A 24,280-nucleotide genomic window follows, 5' to 3' on the forward strand; every position below is an offset into this window, starting at 1 on the left:
GAGAGAAGCCCAGTCAGTCTGTCCTGCGGTAGTGCTGATTTAGACAGCAGTTCAAATGCAAACTTCACAAGGGCTATATGTTGCTGTTATTCATGCATCAGTTAATGAACATACTGTAGGAAAAGTCCAAGACTCCTGCTGCCTCCAATTTGTGGAATAATTGTGTGGCATTTTGGGATATTCGGTCAGATTAAGCAGTGAACTGGATAATTCTTCTGTTGGCCTGATCCTGGAACTGGACACATGCCTTGAGTCATACAACACATACCAGAGCAGCGGGGAACAAAATTAAACAGAATTACGGTGCAGTGAAAACAATCGCAACCTTCAAAGCGGGAGCAGCAGATGCTCAGCACTTCACAGAATGAAACCAATTATAACAATTGCCTTCCCACCAAACAGGACCAGAGCAATCCCGGTGCAGAGGAGGGTGACCCGGCTCGCTCGCCATGGCACGGCACGCTTGTGACAGAGCTATGAGCACGGCCGGTGAACGCAGGCACGCTTTGATTCCTTTTGGGTTGGCTGGGTGGGTAGTTGGGCTGCCTGACATCAGAAGCCCATGGCCCAGGCTTCCTGCATGTCAGATGTTAACATTTATTTGAAGACAGCGTTGACATATTTAGCTGTTTATTACAAGAAAGATTGGGTTTGGGGTAGGGGTTTTTTTGGTTGGTTGATTGGTTTGGGTTTTTTGTATTTGCCTGCTTAGCTGTAAGCGCATTAAAACCAAAGCCCCGCAGCAGTGGGTGATCACGACAAGCATGTTTTCTGGAGAAAATGCTACTCACATTATCTATGCTTTAACAGGATAGAGAAAGGACTTAGAAAGCCATCTTTTGCTATAATCGCTGCCTTTGCACAGTCCAGGAATGCAGAGGCACTAATTGCTGCTTCAGTTCAGGAACAGCCAGAAGCCCACATGTGCCTGAGGTACCTTCTCCCCAGGCACATAACATTGTTCTCTCAGATAGGAAAGATACTTAGAGGCATTGCTAGTAGCATCACTCTCAAGGAACCACAGAAAACGATTCATTTTCCTTTGGTAATACTAGACCTTGTGAAGAACCATTCAGTGTTTCTTCAAGTGTTCTAGTTGTATCACTTGCTGCTTTCAAGAAAATGCAAAGGAAGTCTTTCCTAGGTTGTTCAGATATCCTGCAAACATTTCTTAGTAGATTATTTTGTTTCCGGGCTTATTTGCAAGCGTTAGCTACTTTGGAACTGAAACAGTTCTGCTCCTTTTGCAGCTATTTTGAAAGAGTTACAAGATTCACAAGGTTCATTTTTCCAACGGACTGAGCAGAGCTGAAAGATGGAGCGGGCATGTACCACCTTTAGAATTGTCTAATTTTCTTTCAGAAAGTGGCTCGATAGCTTTATTCTTACCCATTGTTATTATATGTGATCACACCACTACTGGAGAGGTAGCAGGACGACTGAATGATACCAGGTGGAGATGAAGTACAGCTGATTGAAGCTGATGCAGAGCAGAGCAGAACTGAGACGCTGATGGACAGACGAAACTACTTTGAAGAGTGTGAGGTCTCTTGGCAGCATCCTGTGGCTGAGGGCACAGAAGTTCAGGCAACCCCTGAAAAATTCACAGCAAGGTCTCACGAAACGGCAACCAGGAGCAACAGTATCTCCTGCTACTGCTTAGGCTTGGAAACTGTCGTGCGCTGGTGGATGATGATGTGGCTTTGGTTGTGGTTGTTATCTGTATTACTGACAGGCGATATATGTACGTACATACCAATTTGCAGTGAATATTGCAAATATCTTCTGAGCCACCACACTGTCCCCACTCTTCATGCTCTTTTCAGAGAACACTGAATCACATACAAGGTCTTGGGTCATACCTTCAAAATACTCAAGTCCAGGGAACTGAAAGGTTTGCCTTGATTCAGTTAAAATTGAAATATGACTGAAGCATCGCCCCTGCCTCAAACACGATGGCATGTTCAAGCATGGTGCTTTTCTGTTAGGTTGACTGTCTCGCCAGGGGATGAACACTGGTTACTGGTCAGGATACTGCAGCTCGTCAGCTGGTAACGTGACTGCTCAGACTGACAAATACAGGCTTGCTTGACCAAAGTGCCATAAATCCTCTAATGGCTTTCTACAGTTGCTAGTGCGCATCCACAGAGGCAGAGTAAGCTGGATAAGCCTGGTTAACTTCACCATAAAGAGAGATACTACAAAAGCCCAATGTTGAGACTTAGCAAGGGCTAAGATTACATTAACAATGCTAATAATAAGAGATTATGGAAACTACTACTTCACACTGAAGGTAGTAAATGAAGGAAAAGGAACAGCAGTACTTTGTTCCCACCTGAAAAAAGAAAACCAATTCCAAAAATCCCAAAGGCAAATCCTGGGACTTCTGTGATTTCAGCTTGAATCTGGATCCCATGCTGCCACAACGCAAAATACCAGAAGCAACAACTGCAGGCTCAAACATGCTTATTGTGCAGGGGTGAGATTAATATTAATTATTAATATTAATCAATATTAGGTTTCATAAGGTGCTGTCTTCTTCTAGGACTTTGAACTTAGAAGGCTGCAAAAGTTTCAGTTTCAACATTTCTGTGATGATGGAAAAGTCCTTCCCAGCCCTGGGATGAAGCATCAGCAGTATGTGAGAAGTCCAAGGCAATTCAGCCGCACCAGGTCTCAATCTCTACTTTCTTGTCTGCAAGGCGCAAAGCTTGGCTGACGTGGGTGGATTGCCAAGAGGACAGCAAAAAGCACATCCTTGCCAGAAGGAAACCCTGCCAGTCTCCTAGTCACTAAAAACAGAAGTGTTACAGCTCCTCAGAGAAAAGGTGCCAAGAAGGTTCTACCAAGGGCAAACCACCCACATGTTTTCCTCCCTCTTCATCTTTTGGAAACAGCCAAACCATTCTGGCTGAAACTTTCTACGTGAAAAGGTAACAGAGGTCAGCTCAGAGGAAACACTCTGCCTGCTTGAGAGAAAACTTGCAGAAAACAGGGTCTTAATGAATGGTAAGCGTTAAATTCTACTCTCCCCTCCACAATCTTCTTTCAGGAATTTAAAAAGATAAAAATGTCCAACATGACTGATTTGGAAGCTGAGACTTGTATTTTTTTTTCCAATAGACGTCACCCAGGCTTCTCCATATTCCTCACACCTACTTTGGCGAAGGATATTTAGCCTCTTTGTCCCCATTTTGATTCCTTCTGGAATGAACAGATTTATACCACAACACAGATAACCATATAGCTTTTCCAATTAAGAAAAGAAAAAAAAAAGAAAAGAAAAGATAGACTTATGAAAACAGAGTTACAGTAAATAATTTAAAAAAGAGACATAAGGGAGATACCATAAACTATGAGGCACACTTTGCAGCAGAACCCCGAGAAGAGTATTTATTTTGTATAATCATTCCTGGTAAGAATGAGAGGGAAATAACGAGCAATATCTGAACTGCAGTCAGTGGGGTGCTTTCCTACATAACCAGTAAGGCTGTGGAGCAACTCCCTTCCCATCAGAGGGCAGCAGCTGCCTGTGAGTGCTGTCGCTTCCCTCTGTTGTAGTTGTAACACTACCTTTGTAAACTGGCTGATAGAGCCGTTTTCCACGCAAAATAATTGTGACTGGTTTAATGATCATCATTTGTAGAATATTCAATCATTTACACTTAAATAACTTTCATAACGTCTGACTGACTATGTGCTGTTTCTGTTGTATTCAAGAGTGTATTTTTTATGATCTGCACAATGATGCAGCATGACAGCAACCTCGTTAGACGATGCCACAGACTGACTCATAATAATGTTTCCGAAGAATCCAGTCCAACCTTTCCAACACCTTACCAAATGATCAGGTAATAGAAAATGATCTGTTGGATTTATTAAAGTTAAAACTATATCTGTTCCTAAAGAGTTCCTTTGGGAAGATGCACAGATCCATGCTTTTCTCTAAAACGTTTCAGAGATGCACTAGGAACAAGCAAGTGTAAGGCAGGACAAGCATCTTTCTGCTCAGTGTGCTAATAATAGGAGTCTGCTTGAATAGAGAGTCTTCATAAAGATGTGTTATAGCAGGAGTCTTAAGCATGTATCTAATTTTAACCACGTTAAAACACGTGTCCAACACTAAGCACCCGGCGAAACGCTTTGCTGAGTTAGGATGGAAGTGCGCACCTCAGTATCATCTTCCAGTTAAGTTCCATGGTTTATTTAGATCAGGCACTGTAAACTGTAAAACCAGCTCTCTGCATAAAAAAAACCCAAACAACAAACCAACCATCTGCATAAACCCAAAAGGGACCAGAGGGAGCAGCGGTACCTCTTCCACAAAAGGTTCCTGTCCAGCCCGCTGCGCAAGTACAGGCTCCGCTCACGTGGTCGCAGGCAGCTCCGTTCTGGCACTGACAGCTGTACTCGCAGCTCGGGCCAAAGCTTCCCTCGGGGCATCCTGCAGTGGAGGAATCAAAACCAGATGATGGGTTAATTCTGGAGCAGATTCAACAGGGAATTTTTAAATACGTGGGAATTCTTACTATTCACAAAAGAAGAATCGAGGCATAATGGTAACGCCTTAAAACTGATGTGATTAAGCGTTCAGCTTGGGATCCAGGTAAGTTGGACTGTGTTTATTAAGGTCTATTTTAGAAAAACTCTAGGGCATTGAAAGACTGAATTCTGCACAGAAAACTAATATCATCTGGTAGTTGCAAAGCCTGCGACTTCGCGGGTTCTGCTTGATGACACTTTGCACGCTGGTCTGGAGTTGCTTACGTGCACATCTCAGGGACTTCATCAGTCAGGAGGGGGAAAGCTCCCAGCTTCTGTACTCCTTTTGAGGCCCTATCCTCTGTTTTCCTGCAAATCCTCTTTCCCCAGAAAGCTGGAGAAAATAGGAAGTGTGGTGGCTTCCTTCAGAAAGCTCCAAACTGAATGCTGCATACTCTACTTTCAGGCTCTGCTTTGAAAAATTAAAGCAAAACCATTACATCTGGGGGACGGATTAACAATTACATTTCCACAGCAGTTAATGTAAGGAGTTTTAAAAGATTTGCATGGTACTCACTATCGAAGGAAAGAAAACAACACTTGAGAATGAAAATAACTTCTTCCAGGATTATAGGAAAATGAATTAAGAATAGGGCCAGTTGCCTAATTCACATTAGGTATTTTGGACAGGCTGAAATATAGAAATATACTTGGCTAAACACAATATTACAGGGCCTCTACTCATGTTTGAAGTCCTTGTGAATTCCTCTGTAAATGAGTTAGCAGATTATTGCCAGATCTCTTTTAAAATTGTATGATTTTAGCATTTACATCAACAAAGTGATTTTCAGGCAATCTGGAAAGAATCACAGAGAACAGAAAACAATGAGGATCCTCAAAGACAACTCTACATCTGGAATAAAGGGGTGGGCTTGGTGCTGCCTATTTGGTACCATAGGTGGGCAGTGCTCAGAGCTGGTGCGAATTCAGTTGCTCCTGCAGCTTAGTGACTCTCTACTAAGTGGAGGCAACTCCTCGGTCTCTTAGAGAGGCTACAGGTTGCAATGGGAGACAGAAGGATAGCAAGGTACCTTAAGTATTTCTTTGCTCTCAATCACCTGTGTCAGAAAATGGGCCCTTGTTTAAATGTGGAGTTGTTTGAATGTATTTTTTGCACTTACAGGTGAAATTCAGTCCCAGGGTTGCACCGGTGCAAAATCCTATTTGCACCGCCTCCTATTCCCAAAGCTGCAGATCATCGTGCATCATGCCTCCTACACTAGTTTAATGAGTAAATACATAGAAATGCACTTGTGCCTTAAAAGCTCAATCCTGCTCAGTGTTTACTTTTCACTTGAAATTTCAGTCAGAGTCCAGACAATCTATGCAAGGAAAATAGTATTCCAGTGCAGTAATAGGTGGGGGGCTTTCAGCTGAGCTTTCGTCAAACCTACGGCGTTTAGCCTGGGGCTGAGACTTTCAAGGTGATGGCAATGGGTCAGTAGACTTCACAAATGATTTCGCAGTCTACATCACAGAAAATCTGCCCCCTGCTCGAGCAGGCGCAGGCTGGTGCGATGCATGCTGAGATACAGCCACCCAGCCAGAGAACCGGAGCTGCCTGCAAATCCGCAAAGGGAAAGAGCCCGACCTGCCTCAAGAGGCTAGAGATGCCTCGGGAACAGAGGAGCTCTCCAGGGATAGCACAGATCTCACATCCAAGGCAGCATGAAAAGTTTGGGGAAGAATTATGGCTTTCATAATCTTGCACACACACACACACATATATATATGCATTTTTTATATGTATATTTATATATGTATACACACACACACACACACAATTCAAGTGGGGTAAAAAGCAGACTGAATAAAATGGAAAACCCATAAACAGAACATTAGGGGTTGCCAGATGTTTTGCTGGTGGCAATGGCTTCACTGATTACCTTGCCAGAGAAGATGACAACCAGCTATTTGGCTACTTTCTGTCTGCAGAGGTGCTGTTTTGAGAGACGTCAAGAGCAAAAGAGAAGTGGAGCTGGCAGCTCTTTCTCTGGGAGCTGGTCTTCCCACTAACTGCCCTTCCATTCCCTCTGTGCCAACAGCAACAAGAGCCCTAAGATCAACTTTCCAAGGTTTTCGTCTTAGGTCACCATTCCAGATTAATTGTTTTGACATTTCTGTGTGACACCACCAGTTAATTCTGCCTACACTTCTGAGCCTCTGGTAGCTACATCTGTGCTACTTTAAGATTGTTAAACTAATAGATAAAGGATTTATTTTATTTTACAACATTAATACTACTACTACTATTACTACTAATAGCAGCCTAACTACACAACTTATTGTCACAAGATGAAGTGGATACCAAATGTTTGCATGGAATCAAAAAGGAAATAAGCACATTAATTGGAAAAAATCAATTTGTATTAAATATAGAGATATTGCTTCTGTCTCAAGAAGCTCCTAAGTGACAAATTGATGAAACTTGGGGAAACATATCAGGAATTACATATATGACCATTTTTATCCTCTTAAGGCATCTGCTGTTGACCTCTGTTTGAGACAGATTAGTGGAGGTCGTGGCCCTCTGGTAAGACCATTGCGCATTTTTGTTGTTAACAAATAAAGGACCCTAAATCTTCCTGATTTTTCTTCTGTTATGTACATGTAAAGCATTTTACATGCTTGGCCTTAAAACAAGATTTATGAAGAAAAAGCGCAGACCTAAAACTGGATAAATAAAACCGATATGGAAACTTCTATGCCACAAGCCAAATATACATCAATCCTATCACTCACATGAGGTCTCAACATTAAAAATAGCTGTGGAGTCCAAAACAAGTCTGAAAATAACTTTTCTGGAATCCAAATTAGGGAAACTACCTAACCCCGATGGAACCCAAGAGCCCTGCAACGCGCTGGGCAGACCGGAGGCGGTACGGCCTGGAGGTCTTCTTGGAGAGAATTATCAGGAAAAATAATTTCTGGTTTTGCAAATTCCCCGTGTTGACAAAGTGGCAACTTACTCCATTCACAGTGTTTCCCAGTGAATCCCGGCTCACAGAAGCAGGAGCCAGTGACCGGATCGCAGCTACCGTCGCTGTTATTGCAGACACACGTGTTTTCACAGCGCTGTCCCCAACGGCCACTATTGCAGGCTGCAAGGTAAAGCAGTATTTGCATTAAGAATCAACTTCGAGCTCAGCTAACGGATTATTTTACATCTAAAGGAGAGAACAGAAAAGATGCAAAATGGCTCCTTAAGATACAGGCGCTCTGGACTAGACTCTCAGCTGCAGCATGGGGCACAGATCAATGGAAATAAATACCATTTTTGCTGATTTATTTCAGCTGAAAGTAGGGGTCCATAGGCAGATATTACACCATTCACGTAAAACTAATCATTCATAGTCAATCCATATCAATCAATCCACAGTCACAAACGCATAATTTCATGGAAATAAAATATCAGCTGTTGACTTACTTAGCATAAATCTGCATAACCAGAATAGCTAATGGGTAAAACAAGACAGATTTGTGAGCATCCTCCATATTTTCCTCAAAATGCTAGGAAACGCAACATGGACACAGACAGAGAAATCTCACAATCTTTGTTAAAGCAACTTACTGCTTTCATTCTAAAAATCACACAACACTGACAGGATTACGACAGTGTACCACAGCATCTCCGTCCTTTCTTGTAAGGATAAAGATGAAAGCGTCAATTAGGGCAATGGAAACCTGGTTTTGGAGTTGGGCATCTGTTTCATGCCCGGTCTCCAATAGTTGGAAGAGCTGCCTTACTGAGACATCTCTGCAAAACAACTTTTCTCATATCTTAGCCTGAACAGGAATAAAAGCTTTTCTTTGCCATGGTCTCTTAATTCTTTAGACAGCCTAGGGAGTTATGGAAAGCTATCTAAATGGCTCTACACATTACCAACTGGTTTGATTTTTAAAATATGCATATTGGTGGAAACTTCAGATTTCCCAGAGTTTTCTTCAGTACGGAGGCTGAGAAGCTGGTCCAAAACTTACTGCTGTCAACACTGACAACTAATTTATATGATTTTATGTGTTTAAGACCAAGTTTAGAAAGCAGTTTGTATTCCGTTGGCTTTTTGCAAAGAGGGATCATAACAAATCAAGTAGAAAAGACGTGAAACAGGAAAAGGAAAGAATAAAGCAGGATGGCTTAACATTTATATGGTGCTATCCAAAAAGGGCAAATCTGCACTTTTACACAGCCATCAGTATGGAGAGCGATGCTAAAGTCAACAGAATGATGCTCTGCTCTTCCAGAGAACAGAATTTCTCCCAGCATTTATATTCACAAGTTAAGAAGTGACCTTAAGACACCTGACTGTACATGCCACTCACTTGTTGAATAAATCTCCCCTAAACAAAATGAAAAATTGAGAATTAATCTTGAAACTAATCTGTGCTGAAAATGAAAAACAAAACTGTCTGTCAGTCAAAATGCTGACAGGACAGATGGTATTGGGCAAAGGGATCCATAGTGTTGAAATAAGAGCTTATATCAATACTTTGCGCTTCATCAGCCATCTATTTCAATACTTTGAACCTAGATAATTAAGGATTATAACCACCCAGGCTGTGAAAACCCATAAACACACAATTTCAGAAGCAATAAGATTAGCAAAAGTATATTAAAAAACTGTAATAGACTAAGAACAAACAGAGCTGCTTCTTACGTTTGCAGTTAAGTCCTTGGGAGATACTGTGTACCCCGTGGAGTGAATACGTGTTTGACTTACGGTGTTTGCAGTCGTGGCCAGTCCAGCCGGGGGGACACGTGCACTCTCCGGTGACGTGGTGACACTGAGCACTGCTGCTACAGCTGCATAACAGCAGGCAGTTTTGTCCATAGTAACCATTGGGGCAGGCTGAAAACAGATGAACAGACTGCAATTTCACCTAGGTAATAACTCAGGCACGGGCTGATCTTTTCAAACAAGACAGCAACAGCTTGCCTCCTAAAACATCCATTAGCTGAAGCCAGAAATCAAAATGGCAAAATGAAAGAAACATCCGTAATTTGTATACTAGGTGTCTGGGGCCAAGTCCTGTAAAGCAGGAATAGCTTGAGTGACTTTCAGGTACTTCTCCTGCACATCAGGATCAATCAGAGGAGGAAAAAAGAGTGCTGAGCAAACCTTTGTCGAAAGCGATGTTGTGACTAACAAGGAGAAAAAATATGCCACCACTGAGGTCTTGCACGAAGCAGCACTGTCCCTGAGAGCCTGTCTATGCCAGCATGACAGGCATACCCAAGCAGCCTTTAATACCTATAGGCTGGGTAAGGAGCCATGCCGCGGTAGCATGGACCAGTTGCTTGAGCATATTCCCATGGTCTCTGGTGGATCTGCAGAGACAGCACTGGTACTACTCCTTCATCCTCAGTACTATTTCATCCTGAGTTAGCTACATCAGGGAGTAGTGCTACAAACATAACCCAAGAGTGATGCCATAAGGGCGAATTAGTCGGCACTTCTTGCCAAGCAACCAGAATTACAATGCAAGTATTATGGCTATTAACATATTTCTAAGTATATATTGCCATAAATCAGGTCTAATGACAACATCGACTTGGGATGCAGTTTAGCTTATCATCGGCATTTATCTGTAATCTCCCTCCGGTAAATAATGTCAAATCCAACCTGAGGAATTCCTGAAGCTGAAGGGTACTTGTCTTGGATCAGTGTGTCTAACCTAACAAGCATCTCACAAAATAGCAAGAAGGTAGAAATCAAACCATAACCTGAATTTTCAAACTGACTTTCTTTTCACGGGGAAGGCCGATTGTGAGGACTTACATGCAGAGCAGGATGCCCCAGTGTAGCCAGGGGGACAGTCACAGGCTCCAGTTTCTCTGTTGCACTGTCCGCCGTTGGCGCAGGGCTCACAGGAGGACCGGCAGTCTGGTCCCCACTGGCCGGCCGGGCAATCTAGGAAAAAAAGCACATGAGATGTCCCCAGTGCCATTTTCTGTTTCAAGGCAGTTATAGATTTCTGCTGTTACCCTGAAGAATTTAAAAATATAGTAAAACTAAGCTGGATAAAGGATTGTTGTATTATGTCTATAGACCTACAGCACTGTCACGGTAAATCTTCTGAAAGAGGCAACACGCCTCTGTACTGCAGCATGCGAGAACACATCTAAAGAGAGACCCGAAGGCTCTCTTCCAACTTCTGTGGTGGTGCATCTGTTTATTGGTTTGGTTTCTGATACAGTAATGTCAGGAGTATTTGAACATATCTGAAAAATTAATTATTGCACTCAGCAAAGGACATGTCCAGAGGATGGTAATCTGCAGACAGATGCAGAAGGAGAGGGTTGCTGTTGTATTTTTGCTGGGCTGGGTGGGGGTCAGGATGGTCATCCAGTCCAGAGGGACTGGATGTGGGGTGGAGCCCAGGTTTCCATACGGCTCCACCACCTTCATCCGGGTCCCGCTCTGCAGCGTGGGAAGCCACAACCTGGATCCACGCAGGGCAGATGCTCCTCAGGCAGGCAATAGCCAGAGCTCTGCAAGTGGAAAAGGGGCATCCTGTGGCCCCTTGGTAGTTCAGCGTCCCTGAGGCATTTTTCATCCCTTTACTTAGTTACCCACAATAATGGTCTCCTTTTTAATTCCTTCCTCTGTTCTAGGTCCTTCACTTGCTGTTTCCACAATAGCTGTCTTTGGTCAAGGCCCTTCAACTGTTCCTGAGGCAAATTGTGTGCATATGGCAGCACAGTCCCAAGCTCTGCTCTGGGACTCAGAGCTGCTGTGATGCCCCAATATCGCTGCCCAACTTGTAGAAACCCAGCCCAGCCTACAAATCACTATTATTAACTGGAACAGAGGGATGGGTCAGGGTAACTGAATCACACTCCCTCCTTTACAAGCGATCCCACATGGTGGATGTCGTATGTTCTGCACCAAGACTTATCCTTTACCCATTCTGCAAATGAAGCCTATTGCGTTGCAGCAGTTTTGGTGGGAAACAGAATAATTCCACTTCTTATCGTGTCTGTCAAAGCAAGACACTCACTACCCTAGTCCGACAACTAACACACCTTGCTCACACGTAGCACCAGTCTTCCCAGCTGGGCAAATACACTGTCCCGTCTTTGGATTGCATGGTGCTTCTCCACAGCTGCATTTCTGCCTGCAGTTCATGCCAAAGCTCCCGGGCTGACAAGCTGGTCAAAAGAAACCCAAAGACACGGTTAGGATAAGGAAGCATTTTGAAGACATTAGGAGGCAGCAATGTTAAACTGAGCTGTGCTGGTACCAAGTGATCAATGTTAGCATCGGTGTCTCAGTGACCGGTGGTCTGTAATTAACTGCAACAGAGCTCCAGAAAATCTGTGCCTGAAGCTTTAAAAGGCACTATAGTTACCTGGACAAATGTTAGTTTTAGTAAATGGCCTCAGCCTTGTGCCTTGACCTGTGCAAGCAGAGTGACACAGCAGTTGCCAGGCTCCAAATATCAGTTTGGCTTCAGTGGGGAACAACAAATGTACCTTTTATTTGCAACTTCTATATCTGAACATAAGTTTCTTGAGTAACCTTTCCCATCCAAAGTGTACCTCCCAGGGAAACATGCAGTGAATACCTACATAAATGGCATTTTTCTCCATGAAACCCAGGTGGACATGGACGTTTGCAGACTCCCGTCTCATGATCACACAGAACATCGGTAGGACAGCTGCACCTCTGTTTGCAACCAGCCCCATAAAAGCCAGGTGTGCACTCTGGAAAATGCAAGTAGACACAGAACACGTGTAACAAAAAGGAAGAGTTAAGAAAACTGAACAAAAGTCAGAAAATAATTTGGCGGAAACTTGCAGAAATTTTATTATAATGTACATTTTAGAGGTGCTGATAACGAAGTGTAAATACTTATTAAACACTTGCACGGACATTTCAAAGAGGTTATTGCTTAAATACAACCCAGAAACAGAGTGGCAGAATACTTAAGGATATATTCAATTACAGCCATCACAGAATTACTCTTCTTATCTGTCTGTACCTTCTGCTGCTCTCTGCCTTGGTGCAAAGCCAGTGCTGGGCGAAGGATGCTCTCCCCCAGAACTGAGCACATCACCAAGACGCTAAAGATATTAAACATTGTCACTATTATTCTCCACCAACACCCCCCCCCAGAACTACTGTCATAAATCCAACACGTTCCTGCCTGCCCAGAGAGGAATCTGAAGGAAGAATCTTTATTGCGTTACTCCATTACTGTCTGGAGAGGACTACTGAGACATGCAAACATGAATGTGGAATACAATTCTCTTTGAACTACCCCCAAAAACTACAAAGTATAAGTTGAATTCAAAGACCTGCAAATCTGAAGGAAAAGTAGCATTACTGAAACCATTTACAAATAACCCTGCTGCCATAAAACAGAGGTTTTGCCACTTATTTACTGTCTGAGTGGAAAAAGGAAAGAAGAGAAGTGAAAACTCCCACAATCCTCATTATATAGGGTTGCATTAGAATTTGGTTTCTAGATTTCTGTTATCATTTGATCAGGCTAAAACTGCTGCACTCTTAAGTTGTATTCCCCTTGATGTCCCTGTAAGCCCTGTGATAGCAGGCACTCATGGCATTTGCTGTATGAAAACCCACAGACAAAATAATTAGTAGAATATGAATATATTAGTGGCAGCAGCAGCCGAACAAAGCAGATGGAAGGAAGAATGAGAAATAATGCTAGGACAAAGGAATAAGCAGACATAAGGACTCTGGCTTTCTATTATACCTTTCTGACACTTTTTGCCGTGATAACCAGGCTTGCAGGTGCAAGTCCCGTTCCTTGCGTTGCATTCCAGCGTGTGCTCTTTCACGCACTGACACTCCTCCGAGCAGCCAGCTCCGAAGGCCCACCTGGGACAAGCTGCAGCCAGATGAAAAAGAATCATTAGCTCTGTAATTATGCATGAGTTATTTGAAATTGCACACTGCTGCAGAATGCAACTGCTGCAAAAAGCAAAACATTCATTTTATTTTCAGCAAATACATCCACATTCCTATGACAGTGCCTATTAACGTGTGGGTGTGTAAAATATAGTTTACATGATTCCTACATTAAGTAATTCATTTCGTTTCAAGCAGTATGTGGTGAATGCAAGAACCAGAAATGTTTCAAAGCAAACTTAGTTAAGTTTCTGAAAGAAAAAATATTTGGATACACTCCAAGACAAAAGCTTTCACAAAAAAAAAAAAAAAAAGAAAACAAACCCACACAACTATTTTTCAGTCTTGCATAGATTTTATGAACAAAACCAGTAAGTGCAAAGAAACTTGACCATCTCTTTTGCAACAGTTTTGTTTTGATACTTTTTATTCCCATTTAACATTTTGCCCTTGTCCTGCCCCAGCCAGCCCTGCTCCTCAGCTCCCACTCCAACCGTATCAGCAGCCACTAACTACCTCCAACCAGACTTTAACCACACCGACAACCCTAATGTTAACCTGCCTATCCCAACCTGACCTATAGTCCTCACCTTTGTGCATCAGTAAATCTCAGTCCTAATGGCAATGATTATTTGCTAGAGGAAAAGATTAATGGAGTTTCTGGGGCTTGCCGACACGCATCAAAAGTCATGTTCTCCTGCTACTCCTGGCTCGTGACAGAACCCAAAGCCTTGCTCATTTTCTACATGATGTGGAATCTTTAAGACTGTTACGTCGCGCATGTGTTAAATAAACAGATCTGAAAAATGATGGGGACTTACTAAGATGGCAGAAGCGCCCGTAGAGCCCGGGGTCACACAGGCAAGCTCCATAGAGTCTGTGGCAATAGCCGTTGTTGGCACAGTTGCACGGTTTGTTACAGTTCTTCCCAAAGAGGCCTTTTGGGCAACCTTTTGAGTGCACAAACACAGCAAGGCATCAGCCGTTAAGTGTTAAAACACGAACACCAAATCAGCTCTCTTTTAGCTGACGTTACAGAAGAGACTGCGCTGACTTGTCGCTGACCTGGGGCTCTGCGCAGCCCATCCGTACAAGGCGCTTGCTTTTTCTCACCCTCTGTCTTGCTTATTATTTAAACAAAAGTCACTGCAAGGCAAGCTGCAGTGTTATAGCACGTCTCGCACAACGGAGACCATTCTCGTTCAGACCCCTAAGATTTACCATGCACAATTACATCTAGATAGAAGTGAAGGGCAAGAAGTGGTGAGGTTTCAGGCACGCACTACAGCCGGCAAGACAAGGGGAGCCGTACCATCTTCGCAGAGCTTGCCGTGCACGCCAGGTGGGCAGCGGCACTGCCCCGTGACGGGGTCGCAGGAGCCTCCGTTCTGGCACTTGCAAACGCTGGCACAGCCTCTGCCGTACATCCCGGGGGAGCAAGCTGGGGAGAGAGCAGGGAAGATGAATGGGCCAAGGAATCCTTTCCCTCCGCTAGAAACGAAGCGAAATAAGACTCCAGTCATCCAAACCGAGCAAGGAAAGAGTCCCTTTAGTCAAGTGGGCTCTAAACAAAGTCATATTCTTTTTATATAAGGTAATACACATCCATCTAGTATTTACTAGATAATTGGAAAAGGACACCTGAATTAAACAAGCTTACTTATGTGAAGTACTATGTGATGTATCCAAATTCTCCTCTGCACAGGCTCCCCTCCACACAACGCATGAGGCTCAAAAGACATTGCCTATGAAGTGCAAAGCTTAAAAATCAGAGCACAGTTTTGAATACTTGGAGATAATTATTTTAAACATCTTTTTCTTCTTCCTCCCAAATACTATTACAAAAATAACATTGTCTTTTTCTAACATAGCCTCTTAAATTCCCCAGATGATCATGGTAGAAATGCATCCACAATAGCACGGGATTCTTTCCTAAAGCCCTCATCGCTCCAGCACAAAACAAATTGTGAAATGAAGCCTTGCTCCACTGTTTGCAGCCTGAGCTAGCTGAGTAAATACAATTGCTGGAGTCATCTGACTTAACTGACATTTTATCAATGTACATTAAGAAACTTGACATTTCACATCAATTTCCATTCGCCTTCTTTGGTGCATTATTGTGAAAGATGTCCCTGCCCATGGCAGGGGGGTTGTTCTAGACGATCTTTAAAGGTCCCTTCCAACCCACACCATTCCGTGATTCTGTCATTATTACAGAAATTTTGTTCCAGTTTTCTCAACTGCTTAGCTTACCCTAAACCCATGCACTATACAGTATATTAAGAAAGTGAGAGAAAAGAGTGAAAGCAATCACATATGGCTAATTCATACACACTATATATTGTATTTATCACTGTCAATGCCTACTTCATTGGACTGCAGGTCTGGCTCAATAATGCAATCCCATTAAGGTTCTTTAAATTCCAGAGGCAAATTCTACCAGATTACATGCATGGATATGTACTGTAAATATAGAGCAAAAATATTATTATTATTTCTTAAGTGAACTAAAGAATTTGTATCCTGTCTTGAAATTTTTATAATCTATCCTGAACCACTAGAGCACCATGAATAGAACTAAGAATATCCTAACTGGATAGCTTGAACTGTCTTAGGTAGACTAGAAATTATCATTTCAATCCTCCTCATTCTTATTCTCGCAGCTGTCCCTAGCATTTACAAACCAAACCCACGATCAGCCGCCCAAAATAACTACAGGAAGACTGCTGATTTCAATCATCTGCTGTTTTTTTCTATAGTTCTTGCGATGATGCCTCCAAAACAATCTTGATGGTGTTTAACCTGAAAATTGCTGCCTACCAATGCTAAGTAATAATTCTTCATCGTCCCTTTGTCTCTTCAGGGACAGCGCAGACTTTCTGAGTATGATGGGCCATCATGCCATACACTATGAAACAGAGGGATCAATCTCAAACATGTGGGAGACCTGCTGTGTGAAGTCTCAGACAGCCAGCAGACAAGTTTTGCCAAACTGCAGGTGAAGAACAGTGCATGGTACATCCAGAAATCGCCGCTCTATCTTTCCACTTGGTTTTGACACATACTTTTGAATCAGAAATAACTTATGCCAGGAAGTAGGAATAAGGAGAGTAAAAAGCTATTGCAAAGGGCACTGGCTGACTTGGTAAGAGAATTCTGAAAAATACAATTTCCAATATTAAAAATTAACCATCTCAAGAAAATGATGCTGATAATAAAAAGAATGATAAGGGAAAAAAACAGGCCCAAGTTTGCCAACACAAGGCAAAAAAAAAAAAAAAAAAAGCAATGTCTTGGGATGCTATAATGGAAAAAAATCAAGTTTAGTATACATGTCCACCCAGACTGTCACACCACCTGCCAGGACAGACTTCTGAAAGTCAGTGAGACAAGTTGTGCAGCAAAGCATGGCAGCCAAACCTTGGCACTATTCAGCAGCAGAGTGAATAGGAATGAATACCGACACAAATACTTAGGAAGGGGTACCGTACTGTACCGCACTGGAGAGCAGAGACCTCGCTGTTTGAGGTAAGCATCCCTTACAATTTCTATTTAATGTGCCACATTACAATAAAATTTTGATCGGCTTGTAAGGCAGCTGTGCTCCTTAGAGAGCTTTACAGATTAAAAGTACAACAGGTTATTCCTATTTCCTACCTATCTGCAGTGTCACAGCACTAGGACAAAGCCCCCACCTTTCAAATACACTGTACTCACTTTCATTACAGATAATGCCGGTCCACCCAGGTGAGCAAACACAACCACTGTGTTCACTGTTACATCTGCCTCCGTTCAGACAATCCTCACAGCTCAAGCTACAGTCATTGCCAAAAGTGTTATCAAGGCAAACTGAAATGAAAAAATATACAGAAGGTTTAGTGAGCATCCAGACAAAATACTTCCACAAGCTCTTACCTATTGTTCCAGATGCACAAGTGCAAAAAGAAACCTACACAACATTGACAGTCTGAAAGAAAAGTATTCATGTTGTTAGTGTTAATGTTGGTAGTGTTGCAAATACCACTGATTCATCGCAAAAGACAGTCCCAAATGGAGATTCCCAAGTTTTCCTCTTCAAATTTTAGAGTCTAAATAAAAGGAAAGCTGGGACTTTACGTGGAATTTACTCCCTTAAATGCTATAATTCCACATCAAAGAGCACTTAAAACTACTTTTTAAAAGGAAATATTTTGCCTTCAGAAAAAGTGAATTTGCACCTAATGCTTGATAATATTGTAAATAATTAAAAGTATTTCTTGGGAGAGAATCTCCTTTTCTCCTTGCTAGGCTATCCTTTTTGTTATTCTATTGCAGTAGGTGGATGCAGTGCTATTTAAGCATAGTTCAGTGATATTTTTAACAGCATAGTCTGAGTGTTATCCTAGGAAAACAAAGCATAATCATGCATTTATCACTTCCTTTTTTTCTTCATGGATATGAAAAAAAAGGTTAGTTTATATGGGAAACCTTGTATGAAAATGCATTCCTCCCTCACCTTCCCCACCCTCCTTTTCTCCCTTGCACCCACAGACATGAGCACACTCATGTTCTCTCTTTGTTGGGTCTATTGAGAAAGGCATAGAAAATAAATGTTACTTTCTGCTAAAATACCTCAGTGACACTAAGATCCTATCCACATGGTCAGTTTACTGCCTTCGAGGCTTTATGGCTGTGGCTGGAGGCTTTTTGGAAGGGGATTTTGAACAACACCTGAAAGCGAGCTGGCAGATTATTTCAGCTAACAGTAAGTCAGCAGGCTGGTTGCTTTTCACCAGCAATTTTCTATGTGAGGCCAGATTTCCTCTAGGTCTCAGCACCCGACTGTTCCTTTTTCTGAAGCTGAACAAATGCCCAAGCTTTCAGGGACATTCAGAATCCCAGTGCTCCCACTTGGAACGGGTTACAAATTCATACTTCAGGAGAAGAATACAGACGACCATTAAAAACGTCATGCTTCTACATAAAAAAGTCATTCAGTCTACAGAAAATAGTTAATTACTTGCACCAGCTTATTGTTTAAAGCTGTATTTTTGTAATATAGATAGCAGCAGAAAAATATGTCTGAAAGTATGAGAAATAAATCAACATCTGGGAGGTAAAAGAACTTACTAAACCATTAAAAGTTTCATTCCCCCACCACCTTTTCCTACAAACCCACACGTGCTACAAAGCCTCCGCCTTAGAAAAAGTGCAGACGCTCAGCTATGACTGATAATACCCAAATTTATGTGGCTAAACATAAATAAAACATGTAAAAACTGGTCAATAAATATTTGATTGTGGTTTCCAGGCCTGATAATTTTGCCTGTGGTTATCTCATTTATCAGTTTCCCAATTGGTTATCAGTGTCGTTGAGTCCGGCTGGATGCTATGTGATTTGGGAGGTCTTAACAGTTTTGTTCATAAAAATAAGTTAATTTTTTATTAAAGCCAGGACCAGTTCCTGATTTTTGCCTGTAGGGCACAGTCCTCGGATGAGTAATTAGAGCTCATATAAAAAGCACAGGACATACGTAACAAAAATAAGAAATCTCATTCCTCCCTGGTGACCCACCAGCAAATACTGTGCTCATCAAAAAGAAAGCACAGGGTTCCAAATCATAAAACTCTTGAAGTGGTGATGTTTCCACCTGCAGGTGGAAAGACTGAAGTCATGCAAAATCCAGGTGGGGGGCAAAGCTGCTTTGCACCCACTCCTGTGACCGTGTGTGCTCATGCGCTCTGTTTGCCACCAGTTGGGCCAAGCCCTTGGCCAAGCTGGGCTCTACATGGATAGGTCCAAGCTTTTCCTGGAGAACACGCTCAAAGCATCAAAAAGGACCCGAACCTCCAGAGGGTTGTTTTTTCCACAAACAAAAATGCAAATATCTTCAGCAAAACCCCTCCAATTATTATAAAATGGCTTGTAAACAGGTACACGTGCCCCCACAAGCCCCCTTCCTAGCTCAAGGAGAAAGGGAGCATTTCCCAAGGGTTTGTTCCCAGCTGAATGGTTCCAGCGGGTTTTGTGCATTGCAGTAACCCACGCAATCCTCTTGCCCCCAGGGTGAAGAGGATCTCTGTGTCTGTTGCCTCCAGGGCTTTGTGCGGACATTGTTTTTCCAAGAAGCCTCCCATCCCCTGCTTGCTGTGCTGCTTCCTTTTCCCATGCCTCCCTCCGCATCCCTCCCTGACACATCCAGGCAGCAGCAGCTGCGACCGGGGAGCCTCCCTGTTCCCCAAACGTATCCCATTTGGGATGGGACATGTGGCGATGACTCCTCCCCACCAGCGTGGCAGAAAGCAGGATTAACGCTCACCGCACCTTTGCTTAAGCCTGGCCAGCCCAGCACCACTCTCACCCCAAATCCTCTTTCCAAAACTACTCCCCCAATTTGCTGCGAGGGCTAAAAGCGACGCTTGTTCACTCACCGACCCTCTGCACCAGGGTGAGCTCTCCTCGGGGGTCTTCGTCCTCGTAGACGGCACCGAGTGCGTAGCGAAGGAGCTGGGGGGGACCTCTGAACTGCAGCCCCGGAGCCGCGGCAAACCTGGCTGCCTCCTCTGCATCCACCTCCTCCCCACCTAGGGCTGACACACACACACGTGCCATCACGGCCTGGCCCTGAGTCTTCCTCCATGACACTTTTCTCTCATCTACCTCTTTTTTTTTTTTTTTTTTAATTATGCTAGTAGATTTTCCAGCTACACCCCTGTGCAGCCTGCACAGCAGTCACAGCCGATTCGTTTTCTCATCTGTATTTATAAACAGAGTTTCTGCTATCCAAAAAAGAGAAAAGGGTGGGGGTGGGGGAAAAAAAAAAAAAAAAAATCTTTCCCTTTCCTTTCTTCTGGAAATAAACTCTGGTTCTGGAGAGTGAAAAAAAAAAAAAAAAAAAATCTAATGGAGAGTTTCATTTTCCTCACTTGAAGTTTGAGATTATGTTTAGCTAATGAAGGTCATTACTCTAGCTCATTTTGGAAATGACAAATATAGAGAGAGGCTGGCTGTCCGATTTATTTTCAGAAATACTAAAATCTGAGCCTTAAAATGATGGGAAATCAGTTGGCTTTCTTTTTGGAGTTGGTTAAAATACCAAAGTCTGCCCAAGGTTTAGCAGGTGCTAAACTTGGTTATAAAATTAAGTTGCTAGGCTAAGCTCTGTACTGGTTACACTGGCAGAAATCCAGAATCACACCACTGACTTTAGTGGAAAAATAAAAACCCCAAAACTTTAGTGGTTCATCAAAGCAGAATCTGGCTACCTTTTTTCCACAGGATGTTAGACTTCATCAAATAGTGCAAGAAAACTGTCAAGAATAGCATTTATTTCTAAAACACAAGCTTTACATTTTCAAACCTATCCAGGGGATTTAAGCGTTCATCTCCCATTAATCTTTGGCAAAACCCATTACTTGAGGATGAACTCGGGATCCACATGTTGCACGTAGCTCTACCCTGGCCACGTTCAGAGATGGCTGAAGTTGGGCTTCCAAAATCCCGGGATCCATGGAAATCCCAGTTCCAAATTCACATTTTAAATCAGTGGGAGATACTTAACGGCCTGCGCGATATAAAAATAACTTACCGATGCAGGACCGTCTGTTAACACCAAGCCTGTAACCCTCCTTACATGCACATTCGTACGACCCCAGAGAATTAACGCAGAAATGGTCGCAGTTGCCATTATCAAGACGACATTCATCCACATCTAGAAAAGGCAGATATAAATGCTGATTAGGTACAAGTCCCTCTGCTTGGAGAGCGCACTCTGTGCCTGGCTGCATCTGAAAAATTATTCTGCACATAAGAAAACCTGATTTTCTTAGTACTTTGGGGCTCTCCATTTCTCACTAGTATTGGAGATATTAAAACATTTCAGGGCAACATGGAATAGATTATTTCACCTTTTTTGTCTCAAGTGAAAACAGCTGCTTTAAGCTGTTAAGCTCAGTTGATCCTTTGGTTATTTTGAGGGCTCTCTTTTTGTAGAAGTAGTCTTTAACACACATCAATATACAATGTCCAGGGAGAGAGGAGGAAAAGTTCGTCTCTGCTGTCTCATCTACCACAGCCCCACTTCTCCGTGCTGGATGCCGGGTTATTACTGTATTCCAGTCTTACAAAGCGGAAATTATACATCTGTAAACCTTATCAGCAAAGCAGGCATACGGTCACTGATTCTCTTATTAGGGAAATGCCCGCAAAGCCCTGGGATGAGCTCTGACAGCATTTCTTCCTCCTGCTGTTGTGCTTAGTTAGACTGAGCCACCGGTATCAAAGGACTCACCGTCGCAGGCGCAGCCGTCGGCGTTCAGCTGGAACCCCGCTTTGCAGGCACACTCGTAGCCACCCGCATAATTGATGCAGAATTGGGAGCAGCAGGACTCTCCGGTCTCGCACTCGTCCAGCTCTGCAAGGAAGGGGCAGCTCGTTCAGCCCTTGGACACGGTCTGAGCTGCTGCCGCAGTTTTGCTCGGGAGCTACTGCGCTTTTCAGCACTTGCCTTTATCTGTCTCCTCTCTCTTCCCCTACATAAAAAACTGTCTGAATCCTGACAGCAGCTGTCTTCTACCTTCTCCCACAGCACCCAATACCCTCGATGTCCAGGGAGAGGCATCTTTTCTGCAAGTCTTAGCCGCCGCAAGGGGATTTACGAAACAGACAACAACTAGGTTTCACCAGCCCACAAACCCCATCTATTTAACAGTAACTTACATTTAACTGTTTTACGTTCAACCTTATTCAATGCAAACTAACAGTGAAACAATGCTCTGATCCCGCAACGCATTTGCCGGACACCAGCAGTCTGCTAGGTGCAATTTTTAATAACTAACTGCCCATTGCCTTATCCTGCCCTGCGTCCATCCACAAATTAGTATCGTTGACACCACTGTTCAGCTGATTAGATATGAGAATCGAGCTGTTATCTTTTCACTGCAGGCTCTCAGCTGATCTCAGCCCCTGCAGCCTGCTGAGTGGGTTGGTGGCCATTCAAGGGCCACCTTGTCAATGCTGAGTCTGCAAAATGCTTTTGAACGTTACCCAGATGAGCAGCCGCAGATGGGAAAGGTCAGTGTCTCAATTAACCTTGGAAGGAGCAGCAACATTATTAGGAAACATCGACAGGAGAAAGAGGAGAAAGAAAATGTAATTAATCAATCGAGGTGAGGAGGTCAGCATGAAAATGATTAATGTAGGTTATGTGAACACGGAGCGTTTTCCAGAAATGTCACAAGCCGAGCTCCTCTGCAGTATGTCAGACGATGCCTTGCTCTGGGGTCTAGAAACAGCCCCTTGTCTGTGTAGGAATGTGAAATGTGCATCCAACAATAAGGAGATTTTTTGCTTTTAAGAGCAGCTTTTCATGTCCTCAGCCTTGCCAAAGCCTTCCCCTGTGCTCTTGCTTCCCTCGCTGTGTCCAGAGTAACTGCTTCCCTCTGAAATTTCCATCAGCAGCTCACTGAGCCGGGGCACGGGCAGCAGGCTGCTCTGCCTCCTCTCATCCATACACAAACAAGAGTGTGTAACCCATCCCACCCCTGCCAGCCTCTGGGTCCCGATCTGCCTCCCTCACTTTCTTTTCTTTTCTTTTGTTTTTTAAGCTCCAGCACCAACTGCCCTTGCAGACCTCGGTGCTTCCCTCCTCCCCTGCTCCTTCCTCTCTCCTGCACTTGGCTTTTTTTGTTGCAAGACCCTTCTTGTCTGTAATGCCTCTCACATTCACCAGAGCTCCTGCTCTTTACATCTCCTCACGACTTACTATACGCTTTATGATGCCTGCTCTTTTTCCCACCCCCGCCTCTTCTTGGCTATTCTTTAAAATTTTAATGGCGTAGTGACAGCAAGCCTAAACCAGAATGAGATACAGTTTGCATAGCAAAAGCTGTAAACAACAACCCCCCCACCCCAAAACCCCCCCACACTGTAAAATCATTTAAAACATGAAGGAATTTTTAAGCTCTTTTCTCGAAATAAAACCAAATCTAACTCTATTGCTTTCACATCCTAAGTGAGACTTCTCACAGCTAGAAGTGCAATCTCATCTCTGAGCAAATCTGATGGAAGTACAGCAGCTTCCATAACACAAAGTGGAGTTTGCGCAAGAAGCACTTGAGAACAGCAGTGCTACCACTCCCAGGCAGAGCCGACCCTCTTCCCAGCTACTGGCTGAGGAAGGGAAGGAAAAAAAGGTCAGGGAAGTGATGCTTGGGCTGGACACAGTGAGATATGGCCACAGCAACTGGTGATGCACCAAAGTGTCATCTTCCATTTGGGAGGCAGAACTCCTTCCCCTCATTAATTAATAAGCCCAGCAAACATGTAGAGCAAGGCAAGCTGGAGCAGCGGCTGAGGAAGTGCCAGAGGATAGTATTAATTAAAACTTGTAGAAGAAGGGAAGGGGATGGGAAGGTGTTTACTTGAGCGACAGCTCTCCTGCAGGCTCCTCTTACAGAGAGACCCACCACACCTCCTCCTTCCTCCCGCAGAGACGAGGCATTCGCCACGCATTACCTGCGCACATTTTGCCATCAAAATCGAGGCGATAGCCGTCGTCACAGGAGCAGCGCGGCCCCGCAGTCGTGTGCTCGCAGTGGTGAGAGCAGCCACCGTTGTTGTCCTGGCAGCTATCGACAATTTCCATTTCAATGCCTTGCAGAGAAATAAATCGAAAGGATGTTAAAAAGCAAGCACAGGGGAGAGTCACTGGAGAATAAGCCTTCTGTAAAAGAGCATCCATAAGCCGACTGTAGCAGGAAATATAAACTCAGCTCCCATCCCCGCCCCAGAAGAGCACGTTTTGGAGTCACTGAACTCCGGGTATTTGTCTCCTTGTGTCATAACAGTGGATGCTCTTGACTTCAGTGACATGAAGCCG

The 24,280-nt window shown here is 43.5% G+C and overlaps 1 protein-coding gene across 4 annotated transcripts in view; it reads right to left on the bottom strand.

Moving 5' to 3' along the window:
* The window catches only part of LOC104321017 (multiple epidermal growth factor-like domains protein 6), a 205,541-nt gene that overhangs the window by 30,777 nt on the left and 150,484 nt on the right, over positions 1–24,280 (bottom strand). For all 4 annotated transcript variants that reach the window (XR_011326240.1, XR_011326241.1, XM_069792781.1 and 1 more), the window contains exons 10-23: positions 23,917–24,054; positions 21,692–21,814; positions 20,990–21,112; positions 19,833–19,991; positions 17,139–17,270; positions 14,734–14,862; positions 14,243–14,371; positions 13,267–13,401; positions 12,116–12,250; positions 11,570–11,695; positions 10,323–10,454; positions 9,264–9,392; positions 7,512–7,643; positions 4,316–4,444 (exon numbers count right to left, since the gene is read on the bottom strand). Coding sequence is in view for 2 of the 4 variants with exons in the window: in XM_069792781.1 (XP_069648882.1) it covers positions 4,316–4,444; positions 7,512–7,643; positions 9,264–9,392; positions 10,323–10,454; positions 11,570–11,695; positions 12,116–12,250; positions 13,267–13,401; positions 14,243–14,371; positions 14,734–14,862; positions 17,139–17,270; positions 19,833–19,991; positions 20,990–21,112; positions 21,692–21,814; positions 23,917–24,054 (1,851 nt within the window). In the remaining 2 variants the exon portion in view is untranslated. The remainder of the gene's footprint in view (positions 1–4,315; positions 4,445–7,511; positions 7,644–9,263; positions 9,393–10,322; positions 10,455–11,569; positions 11,696–12,115; positions 12,251–13,266; positions 13,402–14,242; positions 14,372–14,733; positions 14,863–17,138; positions 17,271–19,832; positions 19,992–20,989; positions 21,113–21,691; positions 21,815–23,916; positions 24,055–24,280) is intronic.

This window comes from Haliaeetus albicilla, chromosome 9 (assembly GCF_947461875.1).
Source record: "Haliaeetus albicilla chromosome 9, bHalAlb1.1, whole genome shotgun sequence".
NCBI classification, from domain to species: Eukaryota; Metazoa; Chordata; class Aves; order Accipitriformes; family Accipitridae; genus Haliaeetus; species Haliaeetus albicilla.